General features: G+C 49.0%; 12 protein-coding genes across 12 annotated transcripts; 7 read left to right on the forward strand and 5 right to left on the reverse strand.

Annotated features, from left to right (window-relative positions):
• Positions 1-832: 832 nt before the first annotated feature.
• Positions 833-3,323, forward strand: N7487_001029 (FACT complex subunit POB3; the record flags this gene model as incomplete). Its single annotated transcript, XM_056868777.1, has 8 exons — positions 833-891; positions 1,151-1,264; positions 1,314-1,536; positions 1,592-2,355; positions 2,405-2,536; positions 2,599-2,804; positions 2,925-2,998; positions 3,054-3,323. The coding sequence occupies 8 exons, from the start codon at positions 833-835 to the stop codon at positions 3,321-3,323; spliced, it is 1,842 nt and encodes a 613-aa protein (XP_056733561.1).
• Positions 3,324-3,818: 495 nt separating this feature from the next.
• Positions 3,819-4,132, forward strand: N7487_001030 (uncharacterized protein; the record flags this gene model as incomplete). The annotated part of the gene is made up of 2 exons (XM_056868778.1): positions 3,819-3,841; positions 3,877-4,132. The coding sequence occupies 2 exons, from the start codon at positions 3,819-3,821 to the stop codon at positions 4,130-4,132; spliced, it is 279 nt and encodes a 92-aa protein (XP_056733562.1).
• A 78-nt stretch (positions 4,133-4,210) lies between these two features.
• Positions 4,211-6,191, forward strand: aspB (septin AspB; the record flags this gene model as incomplete). Its single annotated transcript, XM_056868779.1, has 4 exons — positions 4,211-4,214; positions 4,293-4,583; positions 4,654-5,099; positions 5,160-6,191. 4 exons carry the CDS (start codon positions 4,211-4,213, stop codon positions 5,793-5,795), a joined length of 1,377 nt encoding a protein of 458 aa, XP_056733563.1. The 3' UTR covers positions 5,796-6,191.
• Positions 6,192-7,509: 1,318 nt separating this feature from the next.
• N7487_001032 (uncharacterized protein) lies at positions 7,510-7,951 on the reverse strand (the record flags this gene model as incomplete). Its single annotated transcript, XM_056868780.1, has 2 exons — positions 7,510-7,734; positions 7,805-7,951. 2 exons carry the CDS (start codon positions 7,949-7,951, stop codon positions 7,510-7,512), a joined length of 372 nt encoding a protein of 123 aa, XP_056733564.1.
• Positions 7,952-9,337: 1,386 nt separating this feature from the next.
• On the reverse strand, positions 9,338-11,289 carry N7487_001033 (splicing factor u2af large subunit; the record flags this gene model as incomplete). The annotated part of the gene is given in 6 exon segments (XM_056868781.1): positions 9,338-9,820; positions 9,873-10,423; positions 10,504-10,662; positions 10,673-11,126; positions 11,180-11,205; positions 11,255-11,289. 6 exon segments carry the CDS (start codon positions 11,280-11,282, stop codon positions 9,338-9,340), a joined length of 1,701 nt encoding a protein of 566 aa, XP_056733565.1. The 5' UTR covers positions 11,283-11,289.
• Positions 11,290-11,457: 168 nt separating this feature from the next.
• N7487_001034 (8-oxoguanine glycosylase OGG1) lies at positions 11,458-12,824 on the forward strand (the record flags this gene model as incomplete). Its single annotated transcript, XM_056868782.1, has 3 exons — positions 11,458-11,552; positions 11,612-12,354; positions 12,406-12,824. 3 exons carry the CDS (start codon positions 11,458-11,460, stop codon positions 12,822-12,824), a joined length of 1,257 nt encoding a protein of 418 aa, XP_056733566.1.
• Positions 12,825-13,218: 394 nt separating this feature from the next.
• N7487_001035 (40S ribosomal uS15 domain-containing protein) lies at positions 13,219-14,445 on the forward strand (the record flags this gene model as incomplete). The annotated part of the gene is made up of 5 exons (XM_056868783.1): positions 13,219-13,315; positions 13,409-13,720; positions 13,792-13,824; positions 14,039-14,085; positions 14,156-14,445. 5 exons carry the CDS (start codon positions 13,219-13,221, stop codon positions 14,345-14,347), a joined length of 681 nt encoding a protein of 226 aa, XP_056733567.1. The 3' UTR covers positions 14,348-14,445.
• Positions 14,446-14,534: 89 nt separating this feature from the next.
• N7487_001036 (fanconi-associated nuclease 1) lies at positions 14,535-17,084 on the reverse strand (the record flags this gene model as incomplete). Its single annotated transcript, XM_056868784.1, has 4 exons — positions 14,535-14,652; positions 14,699-15,213; positions 15,303-16,620; positions 16,672-17,084. The coding sequence occupies 4 exons, from the start codon at positions 17,082-17,084 to the stop codon at positions 14,535-14,537; spliced, it is 2,364 nt and encodes a 787-aa protein (XP_056733568.1).
• A 306-nt stretch (positions 17,085-17,390) lies between these two features.
• N7487_001037 (DPY30/SDC1 family protein) lies at positions 17,391-18,014 on the forward strand (the record flags this gene model as incomplete). Its single annotated transcript, XM_056868785.1, has 3 exons — positions 17,391-17,402; positions 17,544-17,788; positions 17,880-18,014. The coding sequence occupies 3 exons, from the start codon at positions 17,391-17,393 to the stop codon at positions 17,965-17,967; spliced, it is 345 nt and encodes a 114-aa protein (XP_056733569.1). The 3' UTR covers positions 17,968-18,014.
• Positions 18,015-19,427: 1,413 nt separating this feature from the next.
• On the reverse strand, positions 19,428-20,624 carry N7487_001038 (RNA recognition motif domain-containing protein; the record flags this gene model as incomplete). Its single annotated transcript, XM_056868786.1, has 4 exons — positions 19,428-19,966; positions 20,028-20,374; positions 20,426-20,531; positions 20,588-20,624. The coding sequence occupies 4 exons, from the start codon at positions 20,622-20,624 to the stop codon at positions 19,428-19,430; spliced, it is 1,029 nt and encodes a 342-aa protein (XP_056733570.1).
• Positions 20,625-21,025: 401 nt separating this feature from the next.
• N7487_001039 (putative PHD finger domain protein) lies at positions 21,026-24,325 on the reverse strand (the record flags this gene model as incomplete). Its single annotated transcript, XM_056868787.1, has 2 exons — positions 21,026-21,866; positions 21,918-24,325. 2 exons carry the CDS (start codon positions 24,323-24,325, stop codon positions 21,026-21,028), a joined length of 3,249 nt encoding a protein of 1,082 aa, XP_056733571.1.
• Positions 24,326-24,735: 410 nt separating this feature from the next.
• N7487_001040 (uncharacterized protein) lies at positions 24,736-25,243 on the forward strand (the record flags this gene model as incomplete). The annotated part of the gene is made up of 4 exons (XM_056868788.1): positions 24,736-24,758; positions 24,824-25,002; positions 25,060-25,071; positions 25,131-25,243. The coding sequence occupies 4 exons, from the start codon at positions 24,736-24,738 to the stop codon at positions 25,241-25,243; spliced, it is 327 nt and encodes a 108-aa protein (XP_056733572.1).
• Between the last annotated feature and the right edge of the window lie 46 nt (positions 25,244-25,289).

Below are 25,289 nucleotides of genomic sequence, written 5' to 3' on the forward strand. Positions count from 1 at the left end.
CTCAAATTGATAATATCTACTAGTCTTGCCTACAATTACTAGGGCAAGGGGGACTCGGTAGAATGAGGATCTACCGTCGTACGACTAATTTGCCGGTAATGACGATGATGTACAACATACGGAGTACATACAAAATGTTTAGCACTGCCCTTATCTCCTGTGAAGTCACATCCCCTTTAACCCTGTTGATATATCAAAGTGTTGATGTCATTTATTTCGATGTGTGTCTACAATGTACATGGGTACTTACCTAGCTATCTATATGATGAATCGGTACTCCGTACTCCGTAGATCGATATGTATTAATATAGTCTTAGGATTCCATCGTACACCAGCGTTGAGCTAAACCACCAAGTGGATCCCGAGATTTTGTCGCAGAAATGATCCAGAGCCCCGCGGTGTTTCGCTTAAATATAGAATCGGGCTCCACGATCTGGTTCGGTCTGCGTAGAACACACGCAATCCTCCGGGGCATATGTTGTATGTAAATATTTGGCTCCTTTAGAATCCACATAATCAAAATATACCGTGTGTATATCAGGCAGTGTAATATGTCTACCTACAACATAGTTTGCAGCCCTGGAGGTTCATAGGTGTACATAATTCATAAAGTTTATGTTATACAGAGGCATTAAGGTCTACATGAGGGGGAAAGAAAGAACATTGCGCGTGTTTCATAGATCTGACACCTCTAAATTCTAGAAGATTACCTGTTTAATGCGTGTTGGTAGTATTCTTCGTCTCAATCCAGTCAACACCTAAAATAAACAACATTGGGAGAGTCGGCTAGGGGCCTACGAGTGAAATGATATGATATGGGTTGCAACAAAATATGACTTGGTCGTCTAGCAACTACCAGTGCAACGGCCAGTTGAGTGATGATTTTAAATTGTGATTGACTTCCAAGGCTCAGCTCAACTATTCTATATTGAATCTGAATAAAAAAGCTCAAGACTAATGCTTAGAAATTGAAACTTGAATGATCCCTTCAGGATACCAACCCAAAAAGCAAACAGAGAATACATAGATGTTCAACATGCTCCTTGTTGCCTCAGGCATTAACGCTAAACGCTTTTTGGCTGAAGTGGCCTCCCTACGGCGCGCCGCAACGCGAACTCCAGAAACCGAAATCTTAAAGCTTTCAACCCAGCTTGCCCTCATCCCTCACCTACCTTTCTCATCTGTTTTCTCGCCATTTGAACCCTCTTATTTCTACAACTTATCCCTTTAACTGCCGCGATCTTACATCTACAAGCTCCATCATGTAAGATTTTTCGCAGTGCTTCTCATGCCTGGCACTGACCATCCTACAGGGAGAGCTTCGACAACATCTACCTAGACCTCTCAAAGCAGCCTGGAAAATGCAAGCTTGCTGAAAGTGGTCTGGGCTGGCGCCCGTCTGGCGGTGGCGATACTTTCACGCTCGATAGCAGCAACATCGGCGCAGCCCAGTGGAGTCGCGCTGCGAAAGGCTTTGAGCTGAAGATCCTATCGCGATCATCTGGAGTAATCCAACTGGATGGATTTGATCAAGAGGTATACTCTACCGAAGATTTTGCGACTATTGACCTACAGACTGACAACCCAAAAGGACCTTGAGCGACTGAGCAAAGCATTCAAGATTTGGTACGGCATCAACGTGGAGACCCGCGAGCACGCTTTGCGAGGATGGAACTGGGGAAAGGCAGAATTCACAAAAGCAGAGTTGGCCTTTAACGTCCAAAACCGACCCGCCTTTGAGGTCCCTTATTCCGAAATCTCAAACACCAACCTGGCTGGAAGAAACGAGGTCGCCGTTGAATTTTCCCTCCCCGCCGGCGACGGAAACGATGCCGTGACAAAGCCCGGAAGCACAAAGAACCGAGGCCGCAAGGCTGCCGCAGGCCCCGACGAGTTGGTTGAAATGCGATTCTACATTCCTGGAACGGCCACGAAGAAGGAGAAGGCGGAAGGTGCCGAAGGCGCTGAGGGCGAGGAAGAAGACAACGAAGAGGAGGTTGAGGAGCAGAATGCTGCCAATCTCTTTTACGAGACGCTTATGGACAAGGCCGAGATTGGAGACGTCGCCGGTGATACATTTGCCACTTTCCTGGATGTTCTTCACCTTACCCCTAGAGGTCGCTTCGATATTGACATGTACGAATCATCCTTCCGGTTGCGCGGAAAGACATACGACTACAAGATTCAATATTCGGCCATTAAGAAATTCTTCCTCCTTCCCAAGAACGACGATACTCACACTCTTATTGTGCTTGGTCTTGATCCCCCTCTGCGACAGGGTCAGACCCGTTATCCTTTCCTGGTTATGCAGCTGAAGCTTGACGAAGAGATTAGCCTGGAAATGAACATGACAGAGTCGGTTTCCCTGCGCTTGTGTCTACTTCATCCACTAACAACCTTTTAGGGATATCTTGAAAAGTCAATACAAGGACAGGTTGCAGTCGCACTACGAAGAACCAATCCATCAAGTCGTCACCAAGGTCTTCCGTGGCCTATCTGGAAAGAAGGTCATTATGCCTTCCAAGGATTTCTCCAGGTCAGTAACTACCAGCCTATTTATTGTAACACCCCCGTGGCCCATTGCTAACATTTCCATAGCCACCACGGGCACCAAGGCGTCAAGTGTTCAATCAAGGCCAACGAGGGTCTTCTGTACTTCTTGGATAAGAGTCTTATGTTTGTTCCCAAGCCTGCGACCTACATTCAAATGGAGAACATCGCGATTGTCACAATGTCGCGTGTTGGAGGCGCTGTTTCCGCCAGCCGAACCTTCGACATCACTGTTAGCCTGAAGGGTGGATTGGGTGAGCACCAATTTAGCAACATCAACCGGTAAGGACCCCGTTTTCTTTTGCTTTTTTTTGTTTTGTTTTGTTTTTTTTTTTTTTACCCCCTTCTTTCCGGCGATATTCTGACATGAACAGCGAGGAGCAAAAATCCCTCGAGGACTTTTTTCAAGGCCAAGAACATCCGCATCAAAAACGAGATGGCCGAAGAGGTATGTGGACTATGGTTCCCTGGTTCGTTCATACCAATGCTAATTTATTTCCTAGGCTGCTGGACTTATTGCTGCTGCCCTTGACAATGATGCCATGGGCTCCAGTGACGACGAAGCACGACCTGACCGCGGATCAGCCGATGAGGATGAGTCGTCAGTTGACGAAGACTTTGCTGGTTCTTCGGAATCTGATGTGGCCGAGGAGTTCGACTCGGATCACGAGAGCAGTGGTGATAGCGATGAGGAGATGGGCGATGCTTCCGATGGAGGGGGCGACAATGAGGAGGACGAGCGTCCCAAGAAGAAGTCCAAGACGGTTAATTAGATGTACAGCTAGTTTCAAAATATCCAAGTCTCTTCTAGTAATACATACGATGTTTTATAGTCCAATGTTCCAAGGTTTTCTTCTTGATATGGTGGGGCTCACGTGAGCTGGTGATTGGCGGGACCAATTCTGGGGCTTCTTAACCCCTGATCTCAGGAGAAGAGATATCTGGCAAGTACACAAGTACATAAGTACACATGCATGTAAACGAGGGTAACTTCCAAGCAAAATCCATTGCCAATAGGAAATTCCATCTTTCTAGTTCGAAATAAAACTGCAGTCCTATTACTTAGAGCCATGCAAGCTACAATCACGAGCAATTTACCTTTACGGATGTACAAAGTAAATAAAGTAGAAAAGACCCGGAATATAGATGAAATAGGATCAATTAAAACAAAGAAAGGGAAAAGGAAAAATAAAATCAATCAGATGTAATAGGTATATAGATTAAATATATCATAGATAAACGATCAGTCCAAATTCAAAATTGTATACATGTACATAGTTGAACACATCAGGTGTTTCTACGCGGGTCGATCCAAACCAACTCCAGAATAGCTGGGCCCCCCCCGACAACCTCCCCCTTTCTTTCCCAGACTGGCAGAGTCAACCTCCTTCTCTCCATCCTCTTCCTCTTCTTTCGTTTCATTTTCTTCCTTCTCCTCTTCTTTTCTTTTCCTCGTCTCTCGCTTCTGGCCAATTTACTCCGGCCCCCCTTTTTTTGGAAAGAACGATTCCAGGTACATCCCCCCCTGCTCCCCAATTTTTTTTTCTCCTATCGCGAACAATTCGACCCCACTGAAGATTAGGAAAGGCAACTGACGACATTCATCATCTAGGGGATCTTAATTCACGGTTTTACATATCCTAAATCCCAGGCTTTCGCAATGTGTAAGCTATCCCACCCGGTGATCAGGAGACAAACAATCTCGAGGCACTTCCCCAGACAAGACGCTGATAAGTTTGAAGCTTCACCACCTGCGAGCAGCTCCCCCGTCGCGTCTCCGGTCGCGTCCCGGGACTCTGCCTCTCCCAACAACGGCCTGGAGTCGCCTTTTGTCGAACGCAGCAACCCCATGGGCTCCGGCATCGCCCAAACCGTCAGCTCCCGCGACCCCAAGGCCGCAGCTCAGGCCGCTACTGACATGAAGAACGTCGTCCGCCGCAAGCTGACTGGCTACGTCGGTTTCGCCAACCTGCCCAACCAGTGGCACCGCAAGAGTGTCCGCAAGGGCTTCAACTTCAATGTCATGGTTGTCGGTAAGTTAGACGGGCGATAAAATTCGATGAACTATGCTCATATCCACCAGGTGAATCTGGTCTCGGAAAGTCCACCCTCGTGAACACCCTGTTCAACACCTCGCTCTACCCCCGAAGGAGCGCACCGGTCCTAATGCCGATATTATCCCCAAGACCGTGTCTATCCAGTCGACCAGCGCCGACATTGAGGAGAACGGAGTACGTCTCCGCCTAAGTGTGATTGATACCCCCGGCTTCGGTGACTTTGTCAACAACGATGACTCCTGGCGCCCAATTGTCGAGAACATCGAGCAGCGCTACGACACCTACCTGGAGGCCGAGAACAAGGTCAACCGCAGCAACATTGTCGACAACCGCATCCACGCCTGTGTTTACTTCATCCAGCCTACCGGCCACTCCCTGAAGCCCCTGGACATCGAGGTGATGCGCCGCCTGCACACCAAGGTCAACCTGATCCCCGTCATTGCCAAGGCCGATACATTGACCGACGAGGAAGTCGCCCTTTTCAAGCAGCGTGTATGTTTTTGGAATCCCCTTTTTACATTCGATTGAAATTGTGGATACTGACTCTTCTAGATCCTTGCCGATATCGAACAACACTCCCTCCAGATCTTCGAAGGCCCCCGATACGAGCTTGACGATGAGGAGACCATTGCTGAGAACCAGGAGATCATGTCCAAGGTTCCCTTCGCCGTTGTTGGTGCCAACTCCGAGGTGACCACTGCTGACGGTCGTCGCGTCCGTGGCCGTAGCTACCCCTGGGGTATCATCGAGGTCGACAACGAGGAGCACTGCGACTTTGTCAAGCTGCGCCAAATGCTGATCCGCACCCACATGGAGGAGCTCAAGGAGCACACCAACAACTTCCTGTACGAGAACTACCGGTCCGACAAGCTCACCCTGATGGGTGTTGCCCAGGACCCCAGCGTCTTCAAGGAGGTCAACCCTGCCGTCAAGCAGGAGGAGGAGCGCGCTCTGCACGAGCAGAAGCTGGCCAAGATGGAAGCCGAAATGAAGATGGTCTTCCAGCAGAAGGTCGCGGAAAAAGAAAGCAAGCTCAAACAGAGCGAAGACGAACTCTATGCCCGGCATCGCGAGATGAAGGATCAGCTAGATCGCCAACGCGGAGAACTCGAGGACAAGAAGGGTCGCCTCGAGACCGGACGCCCCGTCGAAGAGAAGGGCAAGCGAAAGGGTTTCTCGCTTCGCTAATGTCCATGTCCCTCCCATTGCTTTTGCCTCTGCCTATACTTCTGGCAACTAACTGATCCCACTCTCGTTCCCTTTTTTTTCCTTACACTTGTCACCCATCACACTCCCTCACCATCCCATAACGCAACTGCTTTCTCACTGGATGGGCCCGCGCACCGAAAAAAGAATGGTGTTTTTTTTTCTTACCGATTGATTGATAATACGATCCTGCGAGGGTCAGCCTGGGACCTTTCACTTCTTGTGATGTACTTTTTGCTACGCCATATCTTGTCTTGCCGCTTTTTCTGTGTGCCCTATTACCCGCTCATTTCGTTTATTTTCTTAGTGTTTGGGACATTTGGTTGTTTGTTCGCCGCCTGTCCGTGTGTTAGTCAATTCAGCGCTTCAGCTTTAGACTTTACAGTTCAGGTAAATGGTAGACAGTATAATTTAAGTTTCAGATGTATACGGTAGCTTGTGTACAAAGTAGGTAACAGACATTACCTGCCCTCGAGTCTGCACGTACCGGGGTATTCTCCTTGTACTTGGTGTTTGTCCATATTAATTGGATCGACAATGATATCATCAGGCCAATTAATTGAGAAAGGGGAGAGAAATAAGGGAAGATGGGGAAATTCTCCCCATTATATATATTGTAGCGTAGCAGTATATAAAATGTTGAATTATGTTATATAAATTCGAGGGCCCGAAGCAATAGAATAGTGGTAATTGAAAGACTACATGGTATGGCAATGTATATATATATAAATAGCAGAGTGTTACAGTCATTCTCGAAATCCGCTTGACCAATGCACACTTCGTAACTACGTTACTACCATACTTTGCAACATCCTTCAGTGACTTTCAGCCACTATCTCCAACATCTCATTATAGAGGGCCTGGTAAAGGCTCTCATTGGAAGGGGTGTCATTACCCCCTAAAGTTTATCTGCGGTCAAATTGAAGAGACATCTCCTGGTGACCCCCATAAAGAGCTTGTGCACTAACAGAGCAATTATAGGAATGTTGAAGGATTATACGGAGATTGCAATATCTCACTTTCTAAACAATATACCACTTGAGAATGCGGTCCGCGAAGGTAAGTACACAAATGGGCTTGGTGTATCTGACATTGAGTTTGCCATCGATGTATTTAACAGCCTTTACCTTGAAAGGCCACAAATCGAGCATTCGCGAGGAATATTTCTACCTATACTTGCAGGATCTATCAGAGGCCTTCATAAAGTTTTGCAGCGCCTGAATACCGACAGACTTCAATTGAGAGGGGAGTTTAATGATTTGGTAGTCGAGAACGATACTGCTTTTCTTGGATACTAGAAGCAGCAATGTGGCTATAGCGATACAAATTAAATACAGAGAGGTTATAGAATAAGGGTCAAAACCCCCGTTTTTAGTAGATACAAATGCTTCAATACCTGACTTTGGCTAAGATGTTTGAATTAAGACTGACAAAAGAATAAAAAGGTTGGGCAAAACAGTAGGCTATCAGTATAATTGATATATTTCATCATCAGACACTTGAGTCACTCTCATTCCTGCTATGTAGCGGGAGTTCCTCTTTCACAGTAGAACCCCGATGGTGGCCCTTGGCCTTATAGTATCGATAGTCCAGGTAGGAAACGATAGTCGTATAGACCGAAAGAATACTAAATTTTCTCATGTCAGTAAAGTTTTTCTGATTTATTATTAGGGTTTCCCCGTGGTCTTGAGTTTGCTCACTTCATGTTTACGGATAACACGATCACCACCCATCCCAGGGCACAACCTGTACCCACACACACCTGGAGATTTGCCTGTAAGACGAGGAACGCCACAGCGCCCCAAAAGACTATCTCCAGCGCATTCAGAATAAGGTATGCTTTTAGGCTCGCCCATCGCTGGAGGCGAGAAACGTGTTCCGTCAGGAGCTGGTAAAGGATGATGACCAGTGATTTGGCACCCTATATTCCATATTTTGCGTCAGATTGAACTTTTGTATGTGCCGCCTTGCATAGCATGGTTGACTCTTACCATTCCTAATCCCATGGTACTAGCTCGAGTCCTGGTTTTTTGCCCCGAAAGGAAGATTCGGGCGGCGGAAAGGGCGATAATAACGACTGCCAAAAACATTTGCACCAAATGAACCTTGAACTTGTGACGCGAATGGAAGAGGGCCATTTTTGACATCTTTGATATTGTTGACATTGTTGATATTTCCGAGTAGTATGAGTTTCTGAAATGCAATGCAATTGGCCTTGGAAATTGTGATTCTTGATCTCTAATGTATTCTTGTGGCCTTGCTCTACATCCTTTATATATACCTTCGACTCTTGATGATACAAGGACAAATTTAGGTTGTAGATTAGGCTCCCGAAGTATAGAACCGAATACGATGCTGAACCCTTTTACTCCATGCATAGTGACTATTTCCGCCTGCCAAGCACAAATGCCAAGCACAAGTACCAAGCTCGATATCAGCTCCAGACCAGGGCAGAAGACCCACAAATCCTCAAATATACATAAAACTAAGATCTAAGATTGGACCCAGGGGTCATAGTTGGTAAGCAATCAAGCATTGCACCTATAACATACCGTACAACGTGTCAGCCTTCTTGATCTGCAGGATCTTCGCCTCGGGTTCGGGTTCGGACCCAAGGCAAAAACTATGCGGTTGCGTTCCTTCAAACCGCTAAAATAGCTTGTAGCCAAGAACCGGGCTTCTAGGCTTCCATTTTCCACTGCAAAAATATTCTATTGCTTCTTTCTTTCGATCTTCCAGGCTAATCCATACCAGCGGAATTTTCATGCTGTAGAGGGTTATATGAGTCACGTGGTTTAAGCATAACGTCAATGCTCTTTATCCCGCCGCAGTAGATATGGCGGAGCGGTAAACGCCTGTGCCATCTTCTCAGCGTTATTCTTGCCTATCTGGGTGCGCAGAGTCCCGCTTTCTTTGAATGGTCTTAAAGACGGACAGAGCTCATTCAATCACTACCCGGAATCATCTTTTTTTGGTGCATATTTTACATGTTACATGCCATTTGCTTATAGGATACATTACAAGATAACGTAGGGCTGTATGAAGGGACGACGAGGCTAACGCGCGGGGAACTACTAGCATGTTGGAGACTTGTCGCCGCAAAAGTGGACTTGTCCTTCTTCTTTTATGCTATAAGGGGTGGTATCATGTATTCATTGAGGTGCTTATTCTACAGCGTGTTGCAAAAAAAAAAAACAGAGAAATACACAGACAACATGCTTATTAAGACCGGCAGAGGCACTCTAGACACCCTAGAACAGGTCAACTGAGACAGCTCGTACTGACATTCGTCTTCTCCATTTTTATTAACACCTATTCTGACCCTCTGAGAATCATAGTTGTACGGGAAAGGAACTAAAGCTTCAGTGAGCATTTCAATTGACCGATGATGTGAGCATTTTTGTTATGGTACACATGTGGGACCTACCTGCTCCAAAAGCGAATGGTCCCGAGAAAAAAGAAAGAAAGAACACGCCTGCATCAAGGGAAATAAGGAATGGAAAATGAACAGCATTAACCCCGGTTTACCAGGCCTCGGTGTCGAAGTTCTCAACCCCGAAGTACGAAGCAACGACTGTACGGTCAGAGAACTTGCGACCCGCCAGCGCCTTGAGAGCGTTGGTGGCAGATTCAGCGCTATCGTACTTAATGAAGATCTTGCCAGCGCCGTGTCCACGGCGGGGAATCTTCACTGAGAGAATCTTTCCGAACTTGGAGCATTCCTCGCTCACATCCTCCATGATTTCTTCGTAATCTTCGTCATTGAGAAGCTCATCAAGCGTGACCATGTTGAGAAGCTGCAAGACCTGGGTGGTCTCGAGATCCTGGGAGGTAGTCTTGGCAAACATTTGCATGGCATTCACGCCCATGTCAAGACCAGAGGCCTGTGTGGTTCCAATACTAGCGCGAACAAACTTGAGGTGACGGTCGGCAAGCTCCATGCCGTTCAAGCCTTCGACGGCCAGAGCAGTGTTGTTCGGGTCGACGTATTCATAAAAGGCAATTCCCTGGAAAGGTTAGTTGCAAAACATTGGACAGTGGGGTGATGCTCAAACTTACCCGAGACTCCTCTGTAGCAGCATCCTTGACCAAGACAAATGACTTAAGATCACCGAATGACTTGAGCAGCATGATAATAGCTTCCTCGTTGATGTAGGTGGGAATATTAGAGATACAGATCTTGTTGGGTGAGTCGGGAACCTCAGTCAGAACAACATCTGGTTGCACTGGTTGAGATGCGCTGCCGTCGGGGACAATGTAGTCCTTTGGTCGTCGCACTTCAAGTCCCTTGTCTCCACTCTCCGCCATGGTAATTCCATCAAATGCCAATGCAACTGTAGCATCATTTGGATCCTTGAACTCCAGAAGTGCAAATGATTTATCTTCCGAAACTTGGGCTGAGATGCAGGGGTCGACATTGTGAATAACATTGAGACCATTCAACTGAAGATTGAAGAAGGAAATAACGGCATCGCCTGAGACACCGGGCGGGATGTTGTAAACGAAAAGGCGCTTTGATTGGCGAGAGTTGGAGGGCTTGAGGGCAGCGTTCTCACTATCGCCAGTAGGGGGTTCAGGAAGTCCTTCATGCGGCTGGGGTCCATCGGCTGCTGGCGAGGAGCTCCGGGAAGAGGGAACATTCCTAATAATGTTAGACAATTCCACTGGCTCATGAGTTTCAAATACATACCTGAGATCTTTGCCTGCTCAGCAGTAACATTCTCGTAACCAGGAGGCTTCATATCCCATTGAGTCAAACGACGCTTGCGGGTCAACACCGAGGGGACATCTGTCAGATCAGGAGTAGGCTCCTTGCGCCGCGGGGGGTGTGGCGCTTCGCTTGCGCTCTCTTCTCTCACGGTCTCCACGGTCTCCGCGATCACCACGGTCTCCGCCACCACGTCCGCCGCCGCGTCGGTCATCAAACAGGTCGCGGCGAGGTCTGTCGTCAAAGTCACGTCGGCGACGATCGCCCCGGTCACCACCACCGCGGTCACCACCCCCACGCTCGGCACGGTCGCCACGGTCCCAATCTCGATCATCACGGCGGCCAGAGTAACGGTCTTCGCGCTCACGGGCACGGTAGTCACGGCTGGTTGAGTATGAGTTCACTTCGCGCTCCCGACGAGAGTCACCTCGGGACCCATGATGAGGCGAACGCGATCGGCGTCGTTCACCTCGATCACTCCGATCGCCCCGTTCAGCTCCACGCTCGGTTCCTCGTTCGGAACCACGTTCAGCACCTCGGTCGGCAGCTCTGTCAGCTCCGCGTTCGGTTCTGTCGCCTCGGTCTCGATCACGTCGCTCGTCGCGCTAGAATTGGGGTTAATCGCCGCGGTTGCGACCAAAGATTGGCTGGTACTTACGAAGTAATCGCGGGAACGTCCAGTGTCTAAGAGATATTAGCAGTTATATCAAGAAGTAATTGTAAGGACGCTTACCCCTAGATGAGTAGGTGTCGCCGTTCATCTTGAAGTTGGTTGAGGAAATGAAGCTCTGTCGCCAGTGAAGGGGAAAACTCATGACCCGGAGCTGCAGGCGGTGGTACCCTCACCGCCCCAGCATCGATTAAGATATTGGCAGAAAAGCAAACATGGGGACAGCGACTCCGCTGTCTCGAATTACGATCTTTTGAGTTTCAAAAATGTCTGCAGGTGCTTTGTCCGAATGGCGGAAGCTGCCTTTGAGCTTGAGTGAACTTTGCATCAATACTACCCTCAGATGTGGCCAGTCTTTTAGGTTTGTCGCCCAAGTTTTCGGGCCCGGAGGGTGCAGACCAAACAACTGACCCTTTTTAGATGGCAGAACATCTCAGAATCCCAGGAATGGCGATGCGTTCTATACGGCCATCTTCTATCGTTGAAGCAAGACTCCAATTTCTTGTACTATAGATCCGTGCAATCACCTTCCGATACATTCACACCAACAACCTCCGACAATGACCATCTCATCCGCATTATCAAACATTACTTCAACCTGACACCAAATTTGACCGAACTCTACTCCCAATGGTCATCACAAGACCCAAACTTCAAGAAAAAGGCCGCCCAATTCACTGGGATTAGGATCCTTCGACAAGATGCGTGGGAAGCACTGGTATCATTTATCTGCAGCAGCAACAATAATATTGCACGAATCTCTCAAATGGTAGAGAAATTATGCATACATTATGGAAAATCTGTGGCTACAATTGAAGGGCGTGCATATCATGATTTCCCTCCCCCAAGTGCATTAACTGGCACGGATGTGGAAAGCAACCTACGCAAGTTAGGGTTTGGATACCGTGCTAAATACATATATCAAACTGCAGTTATGGTATCCAACCGAGATCAGGGCTGGCTAGACAGTCTGAGCAACCCCGAGTGTCCAGCATTTGGTGTGGATCCTAGACCCAGCGGCGAAATGAAACCAGAAGGGCGAGAGGGATATCGTGAAGCCCATGAAAAGCTCCTTGAGCTACAGGGAGTTGGGCCCAAAGTGTCAGACTGTGTTAGTTTAATGGGGCTAGGCTGGGGAGAGTCTGTGCCGGTTGATACTCACGGTGAGTTCCTTTGGATAATGTTTCTGGTTTATCTCTAATCCTTTACGACAGTGTGGCAAATCGCACAGCGAGACTACCGATTTGGAAAAAGCTCCAATAAGAACTTGAACAAGACGACTTACGATGCTGTTGCCAATCATTTCCGCAAGCTTTGGGGCAAGGAAGCTGGATGGGCTCATAGTGTGCTTTTCACTGCAGACCTGCGGACATTTGCAGACAAACTTGCTGCAACCAAGAAGGTCAATGTGAAAGTGAAAGACGAAGAGGCTGATATCAAGGTCGAGACAAAAGTGACAACTGCTCTCGATTTGAAAGTTCCTAAGGAGGAAGACATCGATATGAAAGTCAAGGTCGAGGGCATAGAGGATGCCAAGAAGCCCATCAGCAGGAAGCGAAAGGAAGTCGAGAACATCGTTTCTGTTGCTCAAACAACAGAGACACGGAGAATGTCCAAACGACTAAGGCGCTGAGGCTATCAGAGACCAAGGGCCATTTTGACTACTACATACTTTTAGTTAAGAAAAAAAATCTGTACATCTAATTTGTCACGTCATGTACGATGAAGATATGGGTCTAGTCCGATAAACATGTATATTGTATTCAGTAATCTTAGCTATATGAACGATCAATGTCTATAACCGTAGTTAGTATAACGGTCGAGCAACTCATAACAGAAGTGTTGAAGTTGAAGAAAGTAGATCAGAAGTCCAGGTAGATCATCGAGCTAGCATCCGAAAACACTAACTCTGACATAAGAGGTACCAGAAAATAAAGTAAAAACAAATGCGTTGTATCATCATGTGGGAAGGTTGGAAATTGAGCAAAAAGAGCTGGAACTGACCTGATATTGATGGTGGCGATCGGATGAAAGGCGTGTCGAGGGAATACAATACAACTTGCACTCAAGTCGAACCAGAAAACATTAATTCCAGTCAACTCAAGTGTGAAATTGAGATTGTTGGTTGTTGAAGTTGGAACAGAATTTTAAGGGAAACGAAGTGAAGTTTTGTCGAAGAAAAGAAATAAGCGAAGTCTATCACGTGACCCCACACAGGCCCCATCTTTCCCGTCCACACTCACACCCTCTCACTTCTCGATTTTCGATCTTTCATCCACGCCGACAACCGACCAGATTTCCTCCGCCGGACACATCACCAATCCAAAATGGGTCGTCTTCACAGCAAGGGCAAGGGCATTGCCTCTTCCGCCATCCCCTACTCCCGCGCCGCCCCCGCGTGGCTCAAGACCACCCCCGACCAGGTTGTCGACCACATCTGCAAGCTGGCCAAGAAGGGTGCCACTCCTTCCCAGATCGGTGTTGTCCTCCGTGACTCCCACGGTGTTGCCCAGGTCAAGATTGTTACTGGTATGGAAATCCGGAGAACTGCGACTCTACGAATTTGAGGATCGAAATTTTCTAACATTTTTTTCGCGCAGGTAACAAGATCCTCCGTATCTTGAAGTCCAGCGGTACGACTCCCTCCGCCCACATAATCACATCCGTTGGGTGAAGAGAGCGAAAAATTTGTGTGGACAAGCCTTTTTGGTTCGGTAAAAGAACCATTGGCTTCGAAGCGCCAAATGCTCGTCTCTCTCCCCAACACTGGTTAGCAGAAATGCACCAGCAATTAAGCCTCTGCTTGGTCAAGAACATCTAGACTGACAGAGAGATTTTGGAATACAGGCCTCGCTCCCGAACTCCCCGAGGACCTTTACTTCCTGATCAAGAAGGTAAAAACTTTTTCTCCCACTTTTCCATTATCTCTATCCCTGCAGATTATGCTAACCTCGAATCATCCAGGCCGTCGCTGTCCGCAAGCACCTTGAGCGTAACCGCAAGGACAAGGACTCCAAGTTCCGCCTGATTCTGATCGAGTCCCGCATCCACCGTCTGTCTCGTTACTACAAGACCGTCGGTGTCCTGCCCCCACCTGGCGCTACGAGAGCGCCACTGCCTCCACCCTTGTCGCATAAGCGCATTTTGGGAGGATGAGTGGTTGACGGAGGGAACCCATCGGATCGTCGTGATCGTCGTATCTGAAGGGTCTATCTCCTGCTAGATACAACAAAAAAGATTACGATTATTTGATACCCTGTTCAAGAGTGCTCTAGAGTTCTTTGGTAGTTGTAGGTCTGGCTAGTAGATGTCCATATGGATAATTTGTGACATCAAATGATCGCTAGCCTGTCAATATAAAGTGGGTATTCAAGTAGGATGTTGAACTGGTCTCGATCATTAACATACTAGCTACTATTTGACCCATGTGGTAATTTGGAGCGCCAGCAAATAAGGTTATGCTATATGTACAACTTTAAGCAGACATATTTCCTGGACGTTACTTACACATCGCACTCAGCTCTAACCTCCCTCGCCACAGCATTGCAAAGCTCAACTTTAACACCAGCTCCCACTAAAATATGGATCCAAAGGCGCTGAGTATCACTTAGCCGATCATTCTCGGATTTAACCTCAGCAAACATCACCGTCCTCGTTTCATAGTTCCAGAGAAACAAGTCCGGGATTCCCCCACCGCGCTGTTGGTACTCTTGCGCCATAACCTTGCAGATGGTAGCAAGTGCCTCTCCCCGGAAACACTGCACAATTTCAACCAAGTCATCTAGGTCGAAAGACCAATCAAGTCCAATAGCACAGGGCTGCGCCCCAGCCTCACGATTATGGATCTCACGGATGATCCGCTCCGCATCCCCATTCGTGATCTCAACCAGCCGATGGTTGATCTCCGATGCACGAGACGGGTAGAAGACATCAGTGTGGAGATCGAGCGGGCACGTCTGAAACGCAGTCTGGAAGACATTGGGGACGTATGTGAACAGGATATCGTAGAAGAGGTAGCCGAACTGTGTTCGAGATTAGAGTCGGGTCTATATTCGAGGATATTCCATAGCTGCTTTGTATGCGGTAAGACTCACCAGCGTCCGCACAATACCCCCTCAGAGTGATATCCCTTCCATCCATGATCACGGTACCAACTTAAACACATACTCTCCACCCTACACTCGCCGCCTTCTCTCTCATCAACCCAAATAGTCGCTTTTCCCTTCCGCGGAGTATCACCCGTATCAATACGGATACCCTCAATCGTCCGCTCAGCGGGCTTGCCTAGCATGACGTGTCCGAAATCATGCTGCTCGCGTTTCACCACCCGAAGCGCTTTTTCCAGTTTCGTGATCCGCTTCTGTAAGTCATAATGAAAGATCAGATGGCACAGCGGGTCTTCAAGTCCGGCCTCGCACGTCCGCAGTGCAAGTCTCTTCCAATGCTTGCGCTGGGCTTCTTCGCTGCGGCCATCTGTAGGCGTAAGCGCCCACATGTAGTGTTCTTCCAACAGTGCCTTGCGTTGATACCACGCACCGCGCCGCGCAGCGTGGAAAAGACGTTGGGCGAGAAGTTCCTCTAGCACTTCGTGCTCGCGTTTATGTTCCTTGAATCGCCCGAGAGGGTACAGACTCTTGTGGATGATTCTTGTGAGTACCCATGCTGGCGAGAAGCGGCGTAGATATGCGCCTTCGCCGCTTTCGTAGATGCTGTCTTCTTTCTTTTGTTCTTGCTCGACTAGCTCTTTCCATCGGGGATAGGACTTTTTGGCAAGGTCTATGATCTGTTGAAGGGATTCAGTCGTGACTGGGCCGTTGGATTCAAGGATGTTGTCGATGGCGAATTGGGTTTGTATCGCTGATTCGAATTCCAGTAGCGCTTCTCTGGATGAGAAGATGGAATTCGAGCGGCAGACGATATATTCGGGAAAGTTTCTTTTCGTCATTTTGGCTAGGATAATTGTTGTGAGGGACTTCTCGCTCCACTCAGTGGAACGATAGAATACCAGGTGCACTCGCTCAAAGAGAGTGCGAGGTACTGGCGAGATCCTAATACATCCACCCGTGTAGTCCAATATCTTCTGGGTAAAATGGCCGTCTCTGTTATTCGTATCTTTGAGTCCTGTTTGTGTCTGGCTCGTTTCACGAAGAGCCGCTAGCAGCTCTTTCTTGCTCTTGCCCTGAACCCTGGCCTCCTTTGCAAAGACCTTGAGTTCCTCCAGCAGTAGAAGCGATGAAGCCTCTTCCAGCGTTGTGATCGCTTCTATGCCTTCTGCAAATCTAAACTTATTTCCGAGCTCTGGATCAGGCAGGTTCCGGTCCCGCTGTAGGTCCTCGGCGACAGAGAATAAATCCGAGATGTCGGAGTAGTAGTTCAACCGGTTGATACGGTGCCAGGCAGAGGTCTTGCGGAGGAATAGTCGAACATACCTGGTCGAAAATTAATCTCAAGCATATCTCATCCCATTCTACAAGACATACAAATACTGGGATTCGTAGGACAGCTCCCGCCACTGGGTAAAGATTTCCTTTTCGGCCTCATTAAAGAGATGCGATTCCTCGTCCAGTACAGTTTCCAGTGCCAGGTTGAATGCATCCACATAGATGGAGCTCTTGCCTTTCTGCCAGGCACCATCTCGTAGCCTCACATGTAATCTTGTCTGTTTGTCATTCTGTAACGCCTCGTACTCCTCAATTGCATCCTCGTCGGTCTTGATCGCAGGAAGGGAAGTCTCGAGTTCTGTCTGGCTGTTGGTAATTATCCCTAAATCATCCGCTGCGGGGAGCTCCCCCGCTGTGACCGAAGGACTCGGACTCGGTGGTGGTTTAGTCTCTGCGTCTGTACTAGAATCCTCTCTTTCGAACGTCCGCCGACGTTTCGCGGGACGTTGCATGTCCCAAAAGTTCAACAAGGACATGATCTCTCGTGTCCATGGATGCAATTAATCCCAATGACTCGAGTCTCCGAGTATAGGCAGACACGAGCGACGTGTCTCGCGAACAGGTTTCAAACACGAGATCACGTGTTCGATATAACTCCATTGAGCTGTTTGCCCTGTTTGCATATGACATAGACAAAGAGGCATAGGCAAACGCATAAGATCAAGGATCTAAACAAAGACAGATGGTGAAAGAGAAAGAAAGAAATGCCATCTGAATACCATTCAAAAAGCCCCTAAGTGCAATCTCTAGATATAAAAATGACCTTACCAGTAAGCTCCAGCTCTCCCTCCCTCACCGATCGACACCTCCGAGCTCCACAGCTTCCGCTCCGCAAACATTCGCCGATTCCACCGTTGCGACTCCCACTTCCCAAAAGATACACCTCCCAGGCTATCAATTAACCTGTGCAGCCTCCTACCCTTGCGATATCAGATCCACCCGCCTCCTCAGCTCCTACGTCCACCACAGGCCCCCAACCGAAACCCACATCCACAATGGGCGAAACAAACGGCACTGGTTCCAACACGCCGCTTGGCGATCTGGGCAATGTCTCTGCGGGCCAGATTCGCCCTGGTGGCGCACCTGCGCGCGTCTATCTCAATGAGAAGGTTGTGCCGTATTTGCTTGACGGAATGAAATCTGTTGCGCGCGAACAGTGAGTGGAATAATATGGCTAGCTAGCTTTTTTCTATACCGGTCTGCTGGATGGTTTTACTGATCTGTTTACTTTTCTCTTTTTGCGCTAGGCCTGCCAACCCTCTCCGTGTGCTCGGCGAGTTCTTGCTTCAGAAGAGTAATGAAGTGGAGGGCGAAACTAAGAAGGAGTCGGAGTAGAGACAAAATGGGGCGGGATTTCTTGGGCGTTTAATGGTGCTTGATAGGCTGTTCTGTGATTGTTTTTTTGATTTTTTTTCCCTTTGCTTTTGGCTTCACAAAGAAAAGCTTGTCAGTGGACTTTGATGTACGCTAAGACGTTCACCATTTGATACCCCGGTCAATGTCTACACTGTCTTGTTAGTAGGGCTTGAAGGATATTAGAGAAGAAAGACAATGAGAATAATGCGTTAAAATCAAGGCGATGATCCCCTACCTAATGGGTGAAACTACTGGAATTGAGAATGTACCTACCTGCATGTTTATATATAGGGAAGTAGAGTGTATAAAACAATGTACGGGGAGAAAGCAGTGTGGTGTGACGTTGAGTAGAATATCCCAATGCCATCTCAAATAGGTCAAATTATTCGACTCCTATGTCCTTAATGACAGAGCATACATAAGCGGCTAACTATACCTAGGTATTTGTAAAAGGATATATAGATACCAGGGCAGCCAGGGACAGAAATGTCCTGGTGGATCGAGTATGTAATATTCTTTGTTAAAAATCCAAGTTTCATAGACCAAAGAAAACCCACAGCCATGGATTCGAGGACAAAGAGTGGCTTGGGTAAGTGGCGACTCACAAAGGGACATCGGGGTCTCACAGCCTTCAAGGTAGCGTGGATTTCATGCCAGAGCCCCGGACCGAGCGAAGCTCTTGTAGATGGCTCATAGAACCATCGAAATATGGAAGCTGATATCCATGGATATAGATGCAAGTTTGGAACTTCAAAAAGATTCCTAAATAGAATAAGTACAAGTATGTCATACCCCGACCGAATATTCGGGGAAGAACAGAGGATTCCCAAAAAAAAAACCTAGATAGGTCAGCCTTGCGAAACACACCTCACCTTTAATGGCATTGTCAATATCCAAAATTGATTAATGCCAGGGGTTTAAAAGGTTGAAACTACAAGCGCAAAGTCGACGGCTTTGAATTGGGCGAATGGTTGATCATTCAGTTGTTTAGAGAAGTCGAATACAATCGAGCCGTTACTGGAGATGGTGTAGAGGTGAAGTTGTAGCTGTAGCTGTGTGACGAATTTGCTGACCCTGAGATAACCGAATTACAGCGCATAATTTTCTGTCCCTTTGCCGCTAGAAGTTTTTTTTCCCCGAAGTTGCGTCGCGAACAGACATAAAAGACACACATCATCAAGCGACCGAAGTGTGCGATGAAGTTGCCGAGTCGTGGCGCTCCGTTTTTTTCTTTTTTTAAAAAATCGTCGAGCCGAGAGCAATTGACAAACAAAGACAGCGACGCCCCGTGGCCCGTCGCCCAAATCCCGCATTAAAACAATCCCAGAAACAAAGAAAAGGGGAGGAGGAAGTGGGCAAGTTGGTGAAACATAGGAACCAGGAACCAGGAGACATCAAAGGCCAGTCTCTGTTCTGGTTAGAAAACAAGGGGAGACACTTTACCTGCCAGCGTACCGATCCTCGCCGCCGCCGCCACCGCTAGCGCCAGGAGCACCGCCAGTGCTGCTGCGTGCCTGCCCTTCATAGGAACGTCCACCACCACCAGCGTAGGGGTCGCGAGCCTCACGGGGAGGGCCGGCAGCATCGAAGCTAGGAGGGTTGGCGTCACGATCGTAGTAACCGCCACCGCCGCCGCGAGATTCCTCACCACCACGACGATCATCACGGCTGTAACGGTCGTCACGGCCACCACCGTAGCGGTCACCACCTCCACGGTATCCGTAGTCATCGCGCGATTCACGGCGACCGCCATACTCACGGCCACCACCGCCACCACCGTAGTCACGACGGCCATAGTCACGTCCGTAGTCACGGCCATAATCACGGCGATCATTGTAAGAGTCATAGCGACCGTAGCGGGAGTAGTCATCGTCGCGACGACGCCAGCCGCCACCGGAGGGGCCACGGCGGTCATCGTAACGGTCACGGCGAGGACCACCTCCGCGACCAGGACCACCAGGGGGACCACCAGGGCCATCTGAAGAAAAGAAATGTAAGCCGACGCAAGGCGGAAGAGAAAGGGATGATATATAACTTACCACGCTTGGGAGGGCCGAAGTACTTTCCAGGAGTAGGGGTGCGAGGACGGGCACGACGAGCCTTCTCGATGCTGAGGGTGCGACCTTCGATGACCTCACCCTGGAGACCCTCCTTGGCGGCATCAGCCTGCTCGGCGGTGACCATGTTCACGAAACCGAATCCACGGGACTCCTTGGTGTGGGGGTCCAGCATGATGGAGCAGTTATCAACATCGCCGTACTTTTCGAACAGACGCGAAATATCGGACTCGGTCAGGCGAGGGTGAATTCCAGTAACGAAGAGGTTAGAGCCAGAGTTGACGGCACCTTCATCTTCTTCCTCGATAGGCTTGCGAGCCAGAGGAGCTCTGTGGGTTTATTAGCTTTGAATTAATATACCACATCAGACAAATACATACCTGTCATCAGAGCCGCCATTGGGGGAGCGGCTGCGAGCGCGGTCGCGGTCGGCTCGAGGCTCATCGCGAGGAGAGGCGCTGCGCTCACGATCATAGCGAGGTTCGTCTATCAAAAAAGGGTAAATATTTTCAAGCGCATCGAAATAATTCGAAAATACATACCCGCGTAGCGGCTTGAATCGTTGTCGTAGTCCGCCATGATGAAAGGACCGAAGGTGTAGGTTGGAAGAAGGAAGAAAGAGAAGTTGGAAAGCTGATAAGAGCGGACGCTAAGCACCGGGAAGTACACACCCGAGGAATCAGGCAGCGGTGCAAACTGCGTGAATTTTGAGGGAATTAGGTGAATTAGGTGGTTTGGGATGAATTTGAAGAAGAAAAATCAGAGATTTCTTTTTTCTTTTGAAAATGTGAGTTTATGCAGGGGGTTATCTCGACCATGACAAACAGATTTAATGCCAAGACCGAAGCAATCGCCATATTAAAGCCTTATTAGCTATAGAACCTAGTGCAAAATATTCAGACAACTAAAACTAACACCTGAAATCGGACTGCGCTAAAATCGAATTCGTGAACCCCATACGAATCATGTCCAGAAAGTAATTATCGTGAGCCTCGCAAACGTCGAGTTCGACGGGGATTCTGCTCTGAAGCAGCCGGGGTGCTGGTGGTCTGGCCCTTCAGGTCTCCATCATTAACCAAGTCCTTCAACCCTTCGAGTTCATCCTCATCCAGTTCGCTGAGTTCTTCACTCATTCCACGCATGACATCCCGTCCAGTCCAGCGTTCCTCGTGAACAGTAGTACCGATAGGGTCGAATGGTTGCATGTACCATTGAATCCCACCCAAAGCCAAAGGTAGCTGCTGGTCTTGCTCGGTCAAGACAGGCGTTGGATGTCGATAGTAGGTGGGGACACTCTTCATCGGATCTTCAGCAGGAGGCAGCTCTTCTGTTTCAGGGTGTTGTTCATCTTTAGGATGGGCTTCCGGTGGAGGCTCCGTTGTAGGAAGTGTCTCTTCAACTCCTTCCATAGCATCGGGATGACCATACAGCTCAGTCTCGCCTTCCGGTTCGACAGAATCACCATTGCGTGACATCACACTGTGATCAAGAATCACATCCAGCTCCTTCAATTCCTTCTCGAATGGTTTGCGGTTGAGCTCGCTCTCTTTCCGGATCGCATCCTCCAGGGAAGGCTGGATGACTTTGATAATCCGCTTTGCCAATTTTCTCTTCTCGCGTTGCTCTAGGCTGAGCTCCGGGGCACGGCCGCTGATTTGTGCCTGGAGTTCCGCGGTATCGCCAGCGGGCTCCACGCCGATTTCTGAGGTAAAAAGACTGGCTAAATCGGCGGAGAAAGCAGCAACAGACGGATAGAATCGTTCGTTGAGCCTTTGCCGGATTGACGCCAAACCGGCTGCAAACACACCCTTTCCATCGAGCCTTGGATAAAGTTAGTATGAGCGTTGACAAAATAGGGCGAATATACCTTACAGTTGAGCTTTTTCAAGAATAGGCCACAGCAGTGGGAATGTAGGGAAGTAGACAAGATCGACAATGTTACGGAGCATCTCTGCATCCTTTAACTTCTCCCTCTCCCGTTTCTTCACTTCATCGCATAGCATCCTCAATCGATCGAGATCCTTGTAAAGTCGCTCGCCAAACTCAATGCGACGTTCTAGACGTTTGTGTCCAGGAACACCCATTGCCACGTAGTCTCTTCGGGTCATTTCCATAGATGAGAAAGTCTCCAACTGCAACTGGAGTCGCTTGAGCAATGCTGCCCCACGTCTCGCCTCTCGTTTCAATGTCCAATACTTTGATGCATCTTCGGCATATTGCTTCCTTTGACGCACCGTAAATCGCCCAAGAGAAGCAATCACTGAGTTTAACACAACCTGGGGGATAACTGGCGCACCGGACGGCAGCTTCCAGATTGTTCTGGGAACACGTTTCCGTTTATTGCCGCCTACTGTCAAGGTAAGGCGAGGAGTAAGGGTACGATCCTCTTCTCCGTCAGTAGGGTGCGCCGGGCCCATTGAGAGTGCTGCAGCTTGGCTGTCTCCCCAGCGTCTACCCTGCATAGTATCGCGGTAATATTCAATGGCATCAGCAGTTGCAGCATCGGTACCATGCTCCAATCGCCAGTCAGGGGGAACGTGCTTGTCGCAGAAAGCCTTGAGAAGGTGGGAGTCCATAAGACCATGGCCAATCTTCATCTTTAGATAGAGTTGAGCTCTGCGTGCACATGAGACATGGAAGGCAACAAAACAGTTTTTGTTGCTGCATTGAATAGATGCACCCATCCGTTGTTTGCAGATGTAGCAATTCAGCTTCCAGCGGCTGCGCGGAACCTTTTCAACATCAGTCACCGGCTCCATAAGAGATGGATTGCCAATAGAAACTTCAGGGATCCAGAAAGAGCAGAGTAGATGAGCCCATTTGGATGAGGTTGTTTGTTTGAATGCACCCTCGGTGTTTGGACAGAAAATACAATTGGTAGATCCTCTTCCCAACAACTGGCACTTGCGGCAAAGCCACTGACCTTCTGGGATGAAAGGAACACCATAACACTCCTGATGCACTGCAAGGTCACAACCATCGCAGAAAACAATTGCATTTGAGTTTTCACAATCGCCATCATCACAGATAGCACACTTGCTGTCTTGTTCTTCGCCCGGCCCAGCAGTCTCGCCATTGACCGCAGCCGCAGAGCTAGAGCGAAGGCGTCCAGTCTGTGGGGGCTTGGGATTCGGCTTAGGGATGCGCTTCTCAAGGGCATGCCACTCCCTCTCAATTTTGGTCATAGTAATTTCAAACACAGCGGGCTTGATGGGTTCAAGCTGATCTTCACGGCGCTTGGCATTGTACTCTTCCAACCATTTTTCATCCTGCTCATCCATGTCATATTCGACACGCCCAATGGTGGTGTTAAGGTCCCCATCTGTCATGGCAGGTTGAATGACATCAAGGTCATCTTCTTGAGTGCCTTCAGTCATTCGAATAAATCGCCGGTCATGGCGGAGGAAGAGATCGCTCTCTTGGTATCCCACGTTAGCCATGGTCCGGTCAACATAGTTTTGATGCCCAACGCCCCTCTTCTCATAGAATGTGAAAGGGTCACGAGGTCTGAATGACGGCTTGGGTAGTGTTAGTTTCTCGCGGGGGTTGGGGCCTGGGGGCGGTATGATCTTTTGTCCTTGCTGGGCGAGAAGGGCGTTAAGGATGGCCTCGGGGCGACGAGGTGGACGGCCAGGCCTGCGTTTGATTGGGATTGGGGAAGCAATTTCGCCTGATATAATTACTGGTGACCCCGAAAGGTCCGAAACTGTCGCACCAGCCAGTGCCTCTAGGCTCAATATAGGAGCAGAGTTATCTGGGGCATCGACCTCTTCAGACGTGAAGACAGCAATTTTGCCATCGATGTCCAAGTCGGGATGGAACTCCTCCCACCCGCGTTCTTCGCGTGGTTTGTACCCATCACCCTGTTGAAGAGCAAGAGCAGCGGCTGTGGAAGAGGTAAACCGACCGCGGGTCTGGTTCTTGTCGCGCCTTGGACGCGACATGGAGGGTGGTGTTGTTGGTATGATGGGAGGTGGCGGTGGAGGGGCTAAGAATGGTTGGTCCATCTCACGGGGTGGACGGCCTCGAGCACTTGCGGAGTGGCGACGGGGAGTAGTTTTCTTCGGACTTTCTTGGGTGGCGGCTGTGGCAGCTGCAGCTGCAGCGTCAAAGTCGATGAATCTTCCTCCTCCTCCAGGACCACCTGGAATGTACTTTCGTTTCTTCGAAGGAGGGCCGTCAGGGGAATCGGAGGAGCCGTTGTTGGATGATTTGAGAGAAGACCTAGGTTTACTGCGTGATGGACGACCAGAGATTGAATGTCGGACTGTCGGTGCCATAATTCAAGAACGAGCTTTCGGGTATGTGTATATTGCTCGTTGGGGGTCGCGATTGTTAATCGGACGGCGTCAGGTCGCGTTCAGAGCCCGACTCAGGCAGGGCCTCGGGAGAAATCAAAGTCGCAATTCTCAAGTCATGCGACAGAAAACTAGAAACGAATGGACGCAATGGACGCAAAGGACGCCAGAGCCCGTAGAAGCTGCAAGGCGCGATGAGGTGTTTGGTTATCTGGTCAAGGCGGAGACACCCGAGCTGTCTGGGCCTGTTGGCCTGAGGCGCCAAATTGGACTTGAAGCACCTCCGCAGCTTGACATAGGGACATGACATCCACAGCTGTCCCTTGCGAGCTATTTACGACTTTATTCCTTCGATCGAGCTTTGATTTTTCCGTTTTACATAGATTTCCAATATGAGCGGTTCTAGCGACAACAGGTACGCGTTATCCACCGCAAAACACCGCGCGCTTCAGCTTCGCTAACTGTTACTGTCTTCCAAAGATGGCGGGGTGGACCAAGCCGCCAGGTGTCGCAGCGCAACTCAAACAACCGCGATAAAACAGGAGGACAGGGAAGCGCACGCGAAACTAATGCAGCCTGGGGCGCATCCAACCCTCCGCAGGAACAGCATGTCCCTGTACGGGGCTTCAACGCTGCAGAGGTTAAGAACGGTCTGAAGGGTACGTATGTGCACCTAATCTGCAAGTACAAGAGCTGACCAAGCCTCTACGATGCAGCAGGGCCTCATGGTATGTCTTATCGTTACGTTCATTTCTACTCAAGCCTAATCCACGTGCCATTGATACAGAAGTCAAATCATCGACACCCTACAAATGTCATTCTAAAGACGGCCCTACCCAACGATCTACTGCCTGGGGTCCCAAGGGTACAGTCTCCCTTCGATCATTGCATACCCTTTGAACAAACAATAACCATATCTACAGCGCAAAATATGGCGAATGGGAAA

Source organism: Penicillium crustosum (genome assembly GCF_028827405.1).
Source record: "Penicillium crustosum strain IBT 35664 chromosome Unknown utg000001l_segment0_segment0, whole genome shotgun sequence".
Lineage (NCBI taxonomy): Eukaryota > Fungi > Ascomycota > Eurotiomycetes > Eurotiales > Aspergillaceae > Penicillium > Penicillium crustosum.